At 30.6% G+C, this 17380-nt stretch overlaps 2 protein-coding genes across 5 annotated transcripts; both read right to left on the reverse strand.

The window, feature by feature from the left end:
• On the reverse strand, positions 68-3541 carry LOC105170658. Of its 4 annotated transcripts, XR_002287801.1 has the most exons (8): positions 3268-3541; positions 3050-3085; positions 2262-2408; positions 1233-2147; positions 1081-1146; positions 786-984; positions 570-713; positions 68-453 (listed from the first exon to the last, which is right to left on the reverse strand). XR_002287801.1 is itself a non-coding variant. In XM_011091515.2 (7 exons), the coding sequence occupies exons 2-7, from the start codon at positions 3050-3052 to the stop codon at positions 649-651; spliced, it is 1395 nt and encodes a 464-aa protein (XP_011089817.1). In that variant the 5' UTR covers positions 3053-3085; positions 3268-3541; the 3' UTR covers positions 68-648. The 4 variants fall into 4 exon arrangements, 3 of the variants coding, with proteins under 3 accessions (XP_011089817.1, XP_011089815.1, XP_020552359.1); XM_011091515.2 differs by having other exon boundaries at positions 68-713; XM_011091513.2 differs by having other exon boundaries at positions 68-713; positions 3050-3157.
• Positions 4104-8829, reverse strand: LOC105170659 (protein ALP1-like). The gene is made up of 4 exons (XM_020696623.1): positions 8691-8829; positions 8427-8585; positions 8090-8224; positions 4104-5326 (listed from the first exon to the last, which is right to left on the reverse strand). The coding sequence occupies exons 3-4, from the start codon at positions 8217-8219 to the stop codon at positions 4293-4295; spliced, it is 1164 nt and encodes a 387-aa protein (XP_020552282.1). The 5' UTR covers positions 8220-8224; positions 8427-8585; positions 8691-8829; the 3' UTR covers positions 4104-4292.

Below are 17380 nucleotides of genomic sequence, written 5' to 3' on the forward strand. Positions count from 1 at the left end.
TAATTTTTGGTAAACAACATATTATGTGATTTGTGCAAAACAAACATGCACCCAAGGCAAACAGGAATGGCAAAAAGAATTGTAATATGCAAAGTTGTTATAACTAAGGATTTCGATAGTAACTGAAATTACATTTCTCTCTCAATTTTCTTGCAATGGGGGTGAAGTCCCCTCTAAACCTGACACTAAGACAATGCCTAAAGACTTGAGCAAAATATTCCGTCTTCTGGGGTAGGGGACAGATGCCGTGGGAGGAATACTATTTTCAGGAATTTGCAACAATTTTCTGCTGTTCTACTTTGATGAAACCTTAATACAAGTAACTGGTCTGAATCTTGTTGACTGGGACTGTAGAGAGAAGCAAAAACAAGCTTCCATGCTTCCGTTTTTCATTTCTCTGTATCTATTTGGGAGGATAAATGGGAGGTGGGGTTCGACAACTGATCAAGATCACTACGTCCAGAATGAAAAACAAAATGACCCCTTAACTACTTTATAATTCTAGAACCTCTAACTTAGAATAGATATAAACTCAAGTTGGAAATCCATACATATTTCACACAGCTTACCAGAATATAGTACTTGCTGGCACATCAAAAGTTAATATACCATCCTAAATTGAAATCAGGTTCCCATCACGATATATCCTCATAGGTTGAGCTCTTCCTTCCCATAAATACGCTGAAGCTCACGAGTTGCTGCTTGGAATGACTCTATTACAAAGGAAAAAAAGGAATAAGGAATAAGAAACTTTGAGTTGGAATAGGATGTGACAATTTCACTACCTTTCCAAGTCCGGAAGGCTTTCTGATTTATAGGAGAACCGGTCACAGTCTGAATTGCATCAAATAGCATACTTTCAGGGGTGCTTCTTAACTCTTGAACTATCTGATATATGGTCTTTCCATTCTCAAAGTATATGTGGTTGTTTGGGTGCTTCGTCTTGCAACCGGCATGACGCTCAAACTCATATGCATTTAGTGCCTTTGGATGGGGAAAAGTTTACTTTACGAGCATGTTGGATAAATAAAGAGATAACCCATGTCTTTCTCCAAATACAGATCAAAATAGACGGCTTACCTTCGAGTAGTTACAGGACTGACACCCGCAAAGATAGCCCGAGCCTTTGATGATTCCACGAAGCTCCTTATTAGATGGAAAAATACTTCCTATGAGCCACTTAAAGAACCATAAGTTGTGAATGATAAGGAAGACAAATTTGCAAAAGTTACCTCCCGTGAGACGGAAACGTATCTCACTGGCACTCCATCAAGCATACCAGTTGCTATCAAACTCCTTACATTCGATGGAAAGCTGTTTGGTGCTTCTTTCCTAGCAGGTTTTGCGTCAGACTTATTCTTAGATATAGAATCCACTTTGGATTTTGGTAACTGAGAGGTGCTGACATTAGCATTTTCACTTGGGACATCCACCTCCTTTTTGCTTGGTGTTTCTGATGTTTGTGCTGATGGTTGCTCATACAATAAGCCATAGCTACTAACTGGCCTGGTCAGAGCTTCAATTACAGATTCATCTTGATAGCCACCAAAGGATATGGTGTTATTATCCCCTTTATTATAGGAGTGGGTCATTTTAATAGTATTGTCAAGACCTTTCCCAAAGGTCGATCCAATGGATCTGATATTTGCTTCCCCGATGTCATAGGAATGACCCATCAACGTGACATTTCCACCATCCTTACCATAAGGTTGTCCCATGGATATGAAGGCATTATCACTTCCCCTGCTGTACGTCTGATCCATGGAAATCCCTATCCCGTGTTCCACAGATGTATGCAATCCATTTCCAGGGTCCTTAACCTGATTAACTTTGACTTTCCTGAGTCCACCGTAACTTACTCCTACTTCTGGGTCTTCCATGGCATAAGAAATTGATAAACCAACAGATGAATCACTCTCGAAGGGTTCTCCATTGACCTTTTTCCTCAGATTTGAGCCATCTGTCCCAGAAATGGGCATGTTACTATCCGTCAAAGTTATGGGCCTTGTTGTCTCAGATCCAAACAGCCGATCCATGAATTGGCTTGGAACTGCTGGCACTGACTGAAATCCAGAAGAACTTTCCCAAGGAAGAGAACTCGGCATGGCGATTCCTGATTCCGTCTTGCTTATTGGAGCTTCAACAGCCTGCTTCTTGCTAGGAAATAGCTCCGGCTCAGAAGCATCTAAGAACCATTGGCGGGCACGCTTAGGTTCCAGCCTAGATGAATTATCAAAAACTGCATCTCCACCAGCAACAGCCTGCTTCTTGCTAGGAAATAGCTCCGGCTCAGAAGCATCTAAGAACCATTGGCGGGCACGCTTAGGTTCCAGCCTAGATGAATTATCAAAAACTGCATCTCCCCCAGCCACATGTCCACCGCCCTTTGGTATCCAAAATTCTTTGTCCTGGAAAGACAGCAAGTAAAGTTATACAGAGTGTACTCCCAACCACCATCTCACTCATTTAAAACAAACTAGAAACGTGATGAATCTAACTCACGGGAAGTTAATATTCTCCAGAGAGAACACATTATCAACAATAGCAAATAAAAAATCCACAGCTGTAGGAATTAGTAAGAGATATCAAGCTAAAGCTTCCTCCAGTAACTTTACAGAAGTCAATGCAGGACCTACTGCATTGTGTAAATTGCATGGATACATGCACGATAAAACATTTCACTCAGCTCACAAACTTAGAATACTACATTACACTTATTTATGACAATGAACGACACACCACTTGGATAAAAACATCTAGATATATCCCGATCCCTTAAGATGATATAGTTTGTTTAGTAGATTCACTCGATATCATAAATTGACTAAAATCAAATAGATCGAGCTCAACTCAGTCACAAGTAAAATGATACTACCCATTTCAACTCATTGCATCAACTCCACCTCGTGCATACATGCTAAGCAACAACCCAATTGCAAGAAACAGTCTCACAAAAATACACACTCAGTTAGATGGAGTATATATGACAATATACATGCATATACATAATATAAGTTCAAACTAATAGGAAAATTCAAGAAGAACTTACCATCAGGTGGCTTCCACTTGGCTATATGAAAAATCCCTACAATTGAAAAAATTGAATACGGATATAAAAAATTTATCGAACTCCCAAATTGTTCGGTCAGTACTAACACTGAAAAATCCAAAAAGTGTGTAAGCGAATCAGGATTGTACAGACTCAAGTCAAAAGCCCTAGCCCAAATCAAATTCGAACTTCCATAAAATCAAAAAGGGGAACCAAACCTGAGATTACAATCTTCGATAAAGTTCCGATGAACCTTCCGGCACCGACTTTAGTTAATTTATTAAATAAATAATTCTAGGGTTTTGATTGTTGGTTTGTGGTGGAAAGAGCGTGATCATCTTGCATCTGAGGAGCACTCGATTTTTGCTCGCGAAAGGTAGTGTTACGGTGTAACTGGGACTACATCAAGAGCACACGCATCTACCGTTGGATGGATTGCTTGGGCATCATCTTGTGAATGGTTAAATATAGGGAGAATTACACTTTTAGTCCCTAAATAGTAGCATTTATTTAGTTTTAGCCCCTAAATAATTATCCCTCATTTTTGTACGTACGTAATTTACTTTATACATACATCAAATGTGAGTGAGATGGGTATGAAATTGAGGGGGGGAAAAATCGACTCATTTCTTCAACCCTAAACAAAGCACGACAAGTGGGTTATTTGGAACTCAAATTTCTACTCCAAATCAACGCAACTCCTCTTCAATATCTCTTCCCCAATATGTGTAGAAGCTACCTATTTGTTTGGTCAATTCCTCAAAGTCTCCTAACATAGAGACTAACCCTGATCATGCACGCAACTTTATCCCCTAATTATTGGACCTCAAATTGGCACTGCCAAAACATTAGGAAACTGTTCTTCTTGTTTGCTTATTCATTTTGGTGGGGAAGAGATATTAAAGTGGAATTCCTTTGATTTTCAGTCCAAAAGAGGAGAAATAATCCTCATGTTGTGATCTGTTTAGGGTTGAAGAAATTAGCCAATCTTAGATGTTTGTATCCTTGGCTGCTGTTTTACTCTCCCTATACACACTACTACTCGCATACGACATGAAATATAAAATCTATATAAAATTATACAAAACTCCATCACTCTGTTCCAACTATTACAGTCATGTAGATCCTCAGAGATTTTCATAGAGCAATTTGATGTCTTAATTCTATTACTTTAATTTCTCTTTGTAGTTCATCTAGTTATTCCTCTCATGACATGCAAGATTTTGTTCTGGCAGTCGCAATGTTATCTCCCGGAAAAGTATGTCGAAAGTTTGTCCCTCAAGATCGAGCCCCCCTTGTCGACTGATTCACAAACCTCTTGCATGTATCCCGGATCATGTTGGAAAGACGAGGGCAGCTCTTCAAGATCTTCAGCCTCCATGTCTATGACAATGTTGTGGAGAATGCAGCAAACGAGAATAAACCTTGGCAACTTATGCTTGTCGGGTCTCCACATATCCCCTCTGATCATCCTCCACATCTCCTTCAGCCTCGCCAACGCCTTCTGAGCCACATAATGAGTAGCAAGAAGCCTCTTATTGAACTCAACTTTTGCTTCTGAAAGTTCCTTCTCTTGGTATGGTGTCACAAGCCAAGGCAATAATGGGAAGCCTGAATCGCCGACTATGTACTCCCTTAACTCCGTTTCTTTTGATAAGCATGCCTTGTTCCCTTTCAACTTCTCCCCTTTCTGACATTGTTTGAAGAAATTCGAACTCTGGAGAATGGACGAGTCGTTCATCTTTCCTGGATATCCAGCAACTATGTCCCGGAACCTCAGATCAGGGTCGACGATCACCTGGAGGATCATGCTGTGGTTCTCCTTACGGTCAAGCCAAGTGTCGGCTTCTTGATCGGATGAAGTTAACAGCATTGTTATATGGGTTGTGTCGATAGCACCGCAGCAATTCGGAAGACCTCTGATTTTCTCAAACTTGCTCTTTATCTCGGTCATTTCCCACTCCGCGGAAGGCCATCGGAGGTGGTGAAGCCCGTTTTCTTCAATGGCCTCTACAAAGCGCCACGTCACTTGTGAGACAGTTGAGTGGTGCGTCCCAAATGAGTCCCCAATAGAAATTAATGAATTGCCTGACCCGAGTCTTCTTAGTGCTAAGGCCACCTGGTCGTTTAACGACATTGGATTGCCGTTAGCGAAAGCAAAATGTGTTTTAGCCATCATGTGCTCCTTTACTAGTGAACATATGTAGTCAAAAGTTTTTCTGGACAATCTGAAAGTTGATTTGAACTCATCCAATCCCTTGGACAATGAAGAATGGCCTGCAGACAGGTAAAGAAGATTGCACTTAACTTTATAAGGTCTTTACGTAATAAAATCAAAAAGCACTAATAACAAAGTTAAAAGAATGCTCAACAAGTTGCAATGCAGCGCGAGTGAAAAACCTCAAGCAAAGTGAAGAGAGACAAAGTCCACCTCAGTTTTAGTTTGTAATGCTGTTTTGCTCTCTCATCTTAATCTAGAGGTTCTCAGTCTCTTCTATGTATTACAGTATACTTTACACCTTGATTCTTCTCACCGTCGAGGCATATAATGGAAATTCAGAATAGCCTTTTGCTTAAATAGCAATTCAGTACAAAGAAGACAAATATCGGTTAAACAAGATGCTTTATTCCCTCCATTACTTAATCCATGAAGCATGATGCCCTTAATATGCTAGTTTATAACCAGAGACTCGTCTTTATGTACTTCATCGTAAAACGCTACTATTTGAAACGAGCACAGTTCCGTTCTTTAGAAGAAAAGTTAAGTCCTAATTAGTCTATGTTTATTATTGTCACCACTTCTTAGCAAAAACTCCTGCAAGTAATTTGAGAATAAATTGACAATATGTTTATCACCTATTTTTATATCTATATTTCCTTCATGAAAGACAAATTTAAAGCATCTATTGCATATAGATAAACACATGAAACTTAAGTAAGAAATTTCAGCTTCTGAAGGATAATAGAAAGAGAAAAACATTAGCAGCAACGATCTCTCTCTTGAATCTTCCTTGTCCATGCAACATAGGGACGCCACTGTCTCAATAATTTATTCATTATCTATCAGGAGCCAATTGGAAGCAAGTTTTGCAGCTCTTCCTTCGACACAAAAGGAAAAAGGAAAAGGAAGAAGAAATAGACAAGAAAACAAACCAAAAGAATCAAAATAAGGACTTTTACGACGAAAGCTGACAACTTTTGTTGTTGACACGACAACAGATAAAAGATAATGTCTATCTCCATGATGCTTCTGTTTTATGTTTATGGGCTGTTCATTTAACACTCGAAAAGCTTCAATGCACCAAAATATATTAAATTTCTGCTCCACTTAGTCCGATCTTCTTACTAATTGGACATGTAAATAATTCTGTGCAACGCATAACAAATTCTTCTCAAGGCAGACTAGCGTACTGTTCTACACATAATGCACAGAATTAATCTCACAACTATATCCAGGTAAAAGTAGTAGGTAAAGATGTTGCTTTTGTTGTTAATAAGCTAGAATACACAAGAAAATTAGAAGTGTAAAGTAGGTTAAGCAACTCACTTGGACTACTATCCCACAGCTTAAAGGTTCAAAGCATATTCTCATATAGGTAAACTAGGATAAAGCATCACTAATCTATCAGATAAACAGGCTGTTCAAGTATTGTTTCAAATCCTAAGAATTGAGTATTTTTCACAAGTTATTGTTTTTTATTACAAGGCACTATGACTTCTTTGTTAGTGTGGGTTCTTAGTTGAGGATGATCAGGATAGCCTGTTATCTTCATAAACGTATAAGGATCAACAGGCCTATTTGGATGACTTAAATATCCACCAGAAGAAACACGGCAGCATGCAACTCTTATGAATTCCTCAAATCAAATTTAAAGGGCTAAAGTTATTCCAAGTAATGTTGTAAGTCAATTAAAATTAGACCAAATGCATTTTCCTTTACTTATATCGGATTTACTCACACATGAAGTGTATGTCTCTGTTATATGATGTTTGCAAAATTATCAAACACCTCTATGAAAACTTTAAGACAACAAAGGCTCAGATATTAGCATATGGAAGACCTTCTGAACCTCCGATGCATTTTACAAAACTCGTTGTAGTATCTTGGTTCAATAGTACCAGCATATAAGCTTGCCTTCGGTGTAGATAAACTCCTCCTCAATGCTCTATTACGAGTGTAAGAGACATGAATTGATTGTTGATTTCAACATTTAGCAGTAGAAAATGTTAACTTAAACCACTGGATAAGTGGCAATGCAATTTTCTGTAGTGTAGCTTTTAATCAGAAGAACCGACTAACTTCATATGCCTAAGTGAATGTATATCTTCGTAAGTAAATTTGTTGACAAGTATCACCAAACAAAAAGAAGAAATACTCTGTTTCACTGAAAAACATAAGAAAGAACTTTTCCTTGAAACAGCTATCTATTAAGTTCCATATTGCCCACTGAATTAGCTTATTCGTTGAACGAAATAGCACATAGAGCAAATCGAATCTACATAACAATTGCAGATGGTCAACATTTTCGTTTATTCTCAATCAGCGCAAAATTAGCAAACCAGAGATGGAAACAAAAGAGCTTTCTTATATTGCGCCTGTTACTTGCTCGAGATGCTTCAACGCAAAACACAATCGGCAAATGCAAATTCCCTTCTAAAGTCATGAGTTAATCAAACAATAAACTTGAACTGCTCACCGTATGTTCTACTGTCATCAGGTAAAAGAATATGCGGCATTAGTCGCAACTCAGCAGTTAGGGGGAAATGAATTAATTAGGGATCCTACTTCAACACATTAACTTGCAATCGCCAAATCGTCAACAATAACAACAACCAAATGCCGGCCGAAAAATTGACTTAAGGGAAACAAATTCTCAATATCCATCAAGGGCAGATGATGAAACGCTCCCAGCAAAGCTTAAAGTGATCAACAGTACCAAAAGAGAATATTCAACGTATGATAAAGATTACACTTTAAACATTGCAAAGACACAGTGAACTGCTGAAGAATTCGAAAAAGAAAGAATTTTTTAACATTACCTGCAAATTTCATTGACAAAACATCCCACCATTCAGCAGAGACTCCCTGTGAAGACCCAGAAACCAACAACTTCTCTTCTGCTTTCTTCTCCACTTTCCTCTTCTTTCTATTCCCACTCACAGGTCCCATCACTCCTGATAAAAAACACCCAATTGAATCAAAACCTAGAAAATCACACTAATTTCAAAAACAGACAGAAATCAACACAACCTTGTCAGAATTCAAATATAACTCACACCCAGTTGTGATAAACCAAGATTGGAGACCATGGACATAAAAAGATCATGAACAAGCTATGGAAACACGGAACATGCAAGAACAAAAATATATATGTACCTGTATATATTTAGCCTGCATATACAGGTGATTAGCTAGAGAGTGTCGATGGTTTCTCTGTCTGTGTGTGTGTATTTGGTGTTTGTGTAGCATGCAAATTGAAAGAGGCTGTGTTAAAGGAGCAGAGCGCAGGTGCTTTAAAGGGAATTTACGAGAAATCTGAACAAAAACACGTATTTTGGGGATTAGTGTTCTGTTTAAAACAATGTGCAAAGAGAGATGAGAGGCATGAACACAAGTGGAGGCTAGAAAGACTATACTTACATGGGTTCTGAATTTTTCACCGTGAGAGAGAGAGAGAGAGGTGATTAATATAGTATTATTACCAGGAACTAGATTTGATAAATGAAATACAAACGTTTGTAGGTTTCATAATTTGACTTACCAACGAATGAAATAAGAAATAGACAAAAGTGCAAAAATAGTGAAGACTATGAAGTCATAATGGGATTGAAGGAAATTACAAGTAAAGTAGCACTTATTATTCTATGGACAAGATGTTAAAAATAATGTTAAAAGACGAGTGAAACTTAAATACTAAATTGTTTGTGTTTTCTACATGTAATTACGATATATTTAATACTTAATAAATTTACTTTTCTTTTCGAAAAAAATAAAAAAAAAAGTCAGATTTATTGTTAAATGCGAAATTTTTAAATCGTATGATCATAACACAAAATTTATTGGCAAAATGACAAATATCAAAGACTAATTTGTTTCTTGAATTTTATACTGAAGTTTCGTGCAAATATTAAATTACTCATATACGCTTACATATTCATTAAATATTAGATGATAATTTTTCATATACAATTATATATTTTTTAAACATAAATGCGAGATGTATTTGTCTTTAATTTCATGAATTACCTTTGTTTTTATGAATGAGGTCTTTGCTAGATTGGTAAAGTTAATATAAATTTTGTACTTTATTTGTACTTTTCTAATATAATTATGATGGAATCATTCACAAATTCACAAAATAACTATTTCTTTATAAAATAAAAACAATATCAATGGCGCTTTTTGTAATACGCCATTTCTAAATAGTATTGTGATATTAACAATTCAACAAAAGTTAAAGACCAAATTACTCTTTGAATTTTATTGAATTTTTCACGCAAATAGTAAATTTCTTATATACGATTACATATTTATTAGATATTGAATAATAAATCACTAGTATATAAATATATATATATATATATACTAAATACTAGAAATCACATGTAATGCACGTGCATTGCGCACGATGTCTATTATTTCATTAAAATTACTACAATATAATAATAGAAATAAATTTATACCGTAATAGACACCTCATAAATAAAAGATATTATTAACTTCCAAAGTCAGTAATAGCTAGTTTGAAAAACCTGATAAATTTACTTTTCTTCTGAAAATTTTAAAAAAAATCAATTGTATTTATATAACGTGTCAGACTTTTAAATAGTATTGTCACAACACAAAAATTTATCGACAAAATGATGAATATCAAAAATTAGTTTATTTCTCGTATAATGTATTGAAGTTTCACGCAAATAGCAAGTTACTTATATACGATTATATATATATATTATAGTATCAAATAATAAATTACTTGTATAAACATTAATGCAAGATATATTTTGTCTTCAACTTCATAAATTACCTTTGCTTTTATCGATATAGTGTTTACCTAATTAGTAAAGTTGATATATATTTTGTCTTAAATTTTATTTGTGCATTTTCAATAACAATGAAATCATTTGCAACTTTACAAATTAATTTTTTTCTTTGAAAATTTATAATAGTATATATATTGCATTTATTATAAAACTCCATATTTCTAAATCGTATTGTCGTATTAACAAAAGTCAAAGACCAAATTATTCATCAAATTCTTTACTTAAAGCTAACGCGAAAAGTAGATTTCGCGTATACTATTACATATTCATTAGATATTGAATAATAAGTTACTAATATATGAATATATATTTACTCAACCCTAGTAAGAATCAACGCTCGCACATTGCACGTTTTTATATTATTTCAATAAAATTATTACACTGTAATAATAAATAAAGTATAACATAATAGGTAGATACTTCATAAGTTAAAGATTTTATTTATATTTAAAAGTACATAGTAGCTAGTTAAAATTTTTGATAAATTTACATTTTTCTGAAATTTTTTGAAAGTAATAATAATAGTTACATTTATTGATATAAGACGTGGAATTTTAAATCATAAGGTCACAATTCAAAAAAAAAAAATTTAATGTTTGAAGTATTATGGTTGTTCCCTAGTAATAATTACATTCGAAACACACAAATATTAATGTTTTAAATTATTAAAGTTATTACCCTTATTGACTTTATATTTGCAATTGAGATTAAAGAAAAAGAATAGATACAAAGAAGAGCCATAACCATCCAACAAACAACCCCAAAAAGCTTAAATTAACAATATAATTGAATTTTTCATTAATAATAATTCAAGTCCATATAATATTGTTTGGAGAAAATATAACATTTATTTTCTAAAATAATCAACAGAATATGTATCATTTACAATGGGACCTAATATTTCACAAAGTCATTAAAACAACAATATTTGAGATTTTTGAATTAAAAATTATATAAAAATTAAAAAATATTCAAATTGAACAAATATATATATCTAAACCACCATATACATATATATATTTATAACCGCATTTACATGTCAAAATATGGTCACATTAATATTGAATAAATATGTAGACCCCAAAAGGAATTGCTTAATATTTGTAAAACATCCATCAGAAAAAAAAAAAATTGCTATTGACTACAATATTAGTGGCTATGGCTAAAAATTATGGTAAAATGACTATTATTAATTACGGTTAAATAATATTAATGCAAAAAAAAGTAGCTTTTCCACTATGAAAAAATTATTTGCCACTCCTAAGAGCCATGGTCAAAACATTTACCATGACTTTTAGCCAATAGTTGAAAATTACTAGTGTCAGCTATATATGTTATCCTTTACCGTGTGAATTATAAGCTATAATATATTAATAAATTAACCTTGTGAATATTAATTATTCATTTTGATCATATTATAAAATTGTAGAAGATTTACTGAATTATTACCTTAAACAACAGTATGTAAGATATTCCCTACTAATATATGATATATGATATCATATATACAATTATATAGATACGTGATGGGTGATTTTGCAATGGATAATACGGTTATTATACTTCAATATATGTATATTATTATATTACAAAATATATATTCTGCATACATTTATAATTTTTGTATGTATTATTTCTTCATATAAAAAAATTAATTACTACGTATCTTTATTAACTATTTAGTAGTTGGGTATCTTATACATGCACGCGTGCATGCACGCACAACTATACAGATATATATATATATATTTATATGTGTAATAAGTGTGTATATGATAGTCCTCGTTCAAATTTATTTTTATGAATTGATATTTACTTATTTTAAAGAATATACATTTGTTGCAAATATAAAATGTAATAAATAAAGAAGAATACAAATATTTATTTTTTAACCGAACTTAAATAATATCTTTTATAGTATTCAATACATTATAAATTTATTTTATTATTATAATATAATAATATTGAAACAACATAAATCACTTGCAATTCACGTGATTCTTACTAGCGTTTAAAAAATATAAAATCATATATATATATATATATTAGTAAGTTGTTATTCAATATATAATGAATATGAGACCATAAATGAGCTGAGTTGCATGAAATTTCAGTAAAGAATTCAATAAATAGTTTGGTTTCTGACTTTTGTCCTATTGTTAATAGGAAAAAGCGATTTAGGAATATACCGTTTTATAATAAATGCAGTGGATATGATTCTAAATTTTTTTAAAAAAATGTTAATTTGTAAATTGCGAATGATTCATCGTTTACATTCAAAGGCACAAATAAAGTTGAAAAGAGATAATACTCTTTACTAATCAGACAAAAACCCCATCAATAAAAGTAAAGGTGATTTATGAAGTTGAAGAAAAATACATCCCGCATTAATATTTAAATAAATGTATAATCATATATAAGTAATTTACTATCTAATATTTACTGTGTATGTAATTATATATGAGTAACTTGCTATTCATGTAAAACTTCAATAGGAAGTTTGAGAAATAGGTTAGTTTTTGATATTTGTCGTTCTATCAATAAATTTTGTATTGTGACCATATGATTTAAAATTTGGCTTGTCATATCAATAAATGCAATTAATTTCTTTTCCTTAAAATTTTCAGATGTAAATTTATCAAGTTTTTCAACTAGCTATTATGTACTTTGAAACTTAAATAATATATTTAATTAGGAAATACCTATTATATTATAATTTTATTTTATTATTATAGTATAGTAATTTTATTGAAATAATATAAAGCACGTGCAATGCATGTGCCTTGATTCTTACTAGTGTTTATTGAATCTATATTCATATGCTAGTAATTTATTATTCAATATTTAGTGATCAATATGCCACAATATATGAGAAACCTACTATTTGTGTTAAATTTTAGTAAAGAATTCAACAAATAGTTTGGTCTTTGATTTGGTCGTATTGTTAATACGACAATGCGATTCAAAACTATGATGTTTTATAATAGATGGAATGAATATTATTTTAAGTTCAAAGAAAAATTTAATTTGTAAAATCGCGAATGATTCCATCGTAATTACATTTGCGTACAAATAAAGTTGAAAACATAATTATATGTATCAACTTTACCAATTAGACAAAAACCTTATAGATAAAAGTAAAGGTAATGGATGAAGTTGAAGACAAAATACATCTTGCATTAATATTTCACAATATAATCGTATACAAGTAATTTATTATATAACATTTAATGAATATGTAATCGTATATGAGTAATTTGCTATTTGTGTGAAACTTTAATACAAAATTCGAGAAATAGTTTAGCCTTTGATATTCGTCGTCCTATCAATAAATTTTGTATTGTGGCAATACAATTTAAAAATTTGACATGTTACTGTAAATGCAATTGATTGCCGTTTTAAATTTTTTGAAGACAAATAAATTTATCAAGTTTTTTAACTAACTATTATATAGTTCGGAACTAAAATATTATCTTTTATTTATGTAGTACATATTATGTTATAAATTTTTACTTTATTATTACAATGCAATAATCTTATTGAAATAATATAAACTGCGTGCAATGCAAGTGCATCGCACATGATTCTTACTAGTGTTTAATATATTAACATACAATAAGTTATGATTCAATATTTAAGGAATATGTAATCTTATATAAGAAAGTTATATTTGCACGAGAAATTCAGTAAAGAATTCAACAAATAATTTGGTCTTTGATTTTTGTTGAATTGCTAATATCACAATACGATTCAGAAATGATGTTTTACAACCGATGCAATTGATATTATTATTATTATTATTTTCTTTAAAAAAAAGTTAATTTGTGAAGTTGTGAATGATTCCATCATAATTACATTCAAAAAGCACAAGTAAAGTCAGAAGACAAAATATGATATGTAAAAGCAAAGGTAATTTATAAAGTTAAAGATAAAATACATCTCACATTTATGTTTACTATTTAAAAAATATATAATCGTATACGAAAAATCATTATATATCTAATATTTAATGAATACATAATCGTATATGAGTAATTTGCTATATACACGAAACTTCAATACAAAATCAAGAATCAAATTAGTCTTTGATATTTGTCGTTTTGTTGATAAATTTTGTGTTATGACGCCACAATTTAAAAAATATTGCATGTTACAATAAATGCAAATGATTTGTCCTTTTAATTTTTTCAAAAAATAAATAAATTTATTAAGTATTGAATGATTGATGTTGTAATTGCATTTAGAAAAACAAAAACAGAGTGTTTCTTTACTTGTTTCCTTAAATCTCATAAAGACTTTATATTCTTCACTATTTTTGCACTTTTGTCTATTTCTTATTTCATTCATTGGTAAGTCAAATTATAAAACCTACAAACTTTTATATTTCATTTATCAAATTTAGTTCTTGGTAATAATACTATATTAATCACCTCTCTCTCTCTCTCTCTCTCTCTCTCTCTCTCTCTCTCTTTTCTGAAATTTTTTGAAAGTAATAATAATAGTTACATTTATTAATATAAGACGCGGAATTTTAAATCATAAGGTCACAATTCAAAAAAAAAAAATTTAATGTTTGAAGTATTATGATTGTTCCCTAGTAATAATTACATTCGAAACACACAAATAAAATTAGACAAAATATATCTCGATTTTGTATATAAATCAAAGACCTCATCAGTAAAAAGCAAAAAATATTTATGAAGTTGAACACAAAACAAATCTAGCACTAAGGTTTAATAAATATATAATTGTGTAAAAGTATTCATTATCTAATATTTAATGAATATGTAATCGCATGAGTAATTTAATATTTGTGTGAAACTTCAATACAAATTAGTTATTAGTCAGTGTGTTGCATGGACATAAAAATTTCAAATTAAAACCATCTAGCATTTAATATTAAGTAATGAAGAAGATTAAATTTCATATGAAATAATTAATGTTTTAAATTATTAAAGTTATTACCCTTATTGACTTTATATTTGCAATTGAGATTAAAGAAAAATAATAGATACAAAGAAGAGCCATAGCCATCCAAAAAACAACCCCAAAAAGCTTAAATTAATAATATAATTGAATTTTTCATTAATAATAATTCAAGTCCATATAATATTGTTTGGTGAAAATATAACATTTATTTTCTAAAATAATCAACAGAATATGTATCATTTACAATGGGACCTAATATTTCACAAAGTTATTAAAACAACAATATTTGAGATTTTTGAATTAAAAGTTATATAAAAATTAAAAAAATATTCAAATTGAACAAATATATATATCTAAACCACCATATACATGTATATTTATAACCGCATTTACATGTCAAAATATAGTCACATTAATATTGAACAAATATGTAGACCCCAAAAAGAATTGCTTAATACTTGTAAAACATCTACCAGAAAAAAAATTACTATTAGTTACAATATTAATGGTTATGACTAAAAATTATGGTAAAATGACTATTATTAACTACGGTTAACTAATATTTACGCAAAAAACTAGCTTTTCCACCATGAAAAAATTATTTGGTACTCCTAAGAGCCATGATCAAAACATTTACCATGATTTTTAGCCAATAGTTGAAATTACTATTGTTAGCTATATATGTTATCCTTTACCGTGTGAATTATAAGCTATAATATATTAATAAATTAACCTTGTGAATATTAATTATTCATTTTGATCATATTATAAAATAGTAGAAGATTTACTGAATTACTACCTTAAACAACAGTATGTAAGATATTCCCTACTAATATATGATATATGATATCAACAAGTATATAGATACCTGATGGGTGATTTTGCAATGGATAATACGGTTATTATACTTCAATATACGTATATTATTATATTATAAAGTATATATTCTGCATACATTTATAATTTTTGTATGTATTATTTCTTCATATAAAAAAATTAATTACTAAGTATCTTTATTAACTATTTAGTAGTTGGGTATTTTATACACGCACGCGCGCTCGCACGCACAACTATACACACATATATATATATATGTGTGTGTGTGTGTGTGTGTGTGCGTGTAATAAGTGTGTATATGATAGTCCTCGTTCAAATTTATTTTTATGAATTGATATTTACTTATTTTAAAGAATATACATTTGTTGCAAATATAAAATGTAATAAATAAAGAAGAATACAAATATTTATTTTTTAACCGAACTTAAATAATATCTTTTATAGTATTCAATACATTATAAATTTATTTTATTATTATAATATAATAATATTGAAACAACATAAATCACTTGCAATTCACGTGATTCTTACTAGCGTTTAAAAAATATAAAATCATATATATATATATATATTAGTAAGTTGTTATTCAATATATAATGAATATGAGACCATAAATGAGCTGAGTTGCATGAAATTTCAGTAAAGAATTCAATAAATAGTTTGGTTTCTGACTTTTGTCCTATTGTTAATAGGAAAAAGCGATTTAGGAATATAGCGTTGTATAATAAATGCACTGGATATGATTCTAAATTTAAAAAAAAAATATTAATTTGTAAATTGCGAATGACTCCATTGTTTACATTCAAAGGCATAAATAAAGTTGAAAAGAGATAATACCAACTTTACTAATTAGACAAAAACCCCATCAATAAAAGTAAAGGTGATTTATGAAGTTGAAGAAAAATACATCCCGCATTAATATTTAAATAAATGTATAATCATACATAAGTAATTTACTATCTGATATTTACTGTGTATATAATTATATATGAGTAACTTGCTATTCATGTAAAACTTCAATAGGAAGTTTGATAAATTTTGTATTGTGACCATATGATTTAAAATTTGGCTTGTTATATCAATAAATGCAATTAATTTCTTTTTCTTAAAATTTTCAGATGTAAATTTATCAAGTTTTTCAACTAGCTATTATGTACTTTGAAACTTAAATAATATATTTAATTAGGAAATACCTATTATGTTATAATTTTATTTTATTATTGTAGTATAGTAATTTTATTGAAATAATATAAAGCACGTGCAATGCATGTGCCTTGATTCTTACTAGTGTTTATTGAATCTATATTCATATGCTAGTAATTTATTATTCAATATTTAGTGGTCAATATGCCACAATATATGAGAAACCTACTATTTGTGTTAAATTTTAGTAAAGAATTCAACAAATAGTTTGGTCTTTGATTTGGTCGTATTGTTAATGCGACAGTGCGATTCAAAACTATGATGTTTTATAATAGATGGAATGAATATTATTTTAAGTTCAAAGAAGAATTTAATTAA

This window comes from Sesamum indicum, linkage group LG9 (assembly GCF_000512975.1).
Source record: "Sesamum indicum cultivar Zhongzhi No. 13 linkage group LG9, S_indicum_v1.0, whole genome shotgun sequence".
Taxonomy (NCBI): domain Eukaryota; kingdom Viridiplantae; phylum Streptophyta; class Magnoliopsida; order Lamiales; family Pedaliaceae; genus Sesamum; species Sesamum indicum.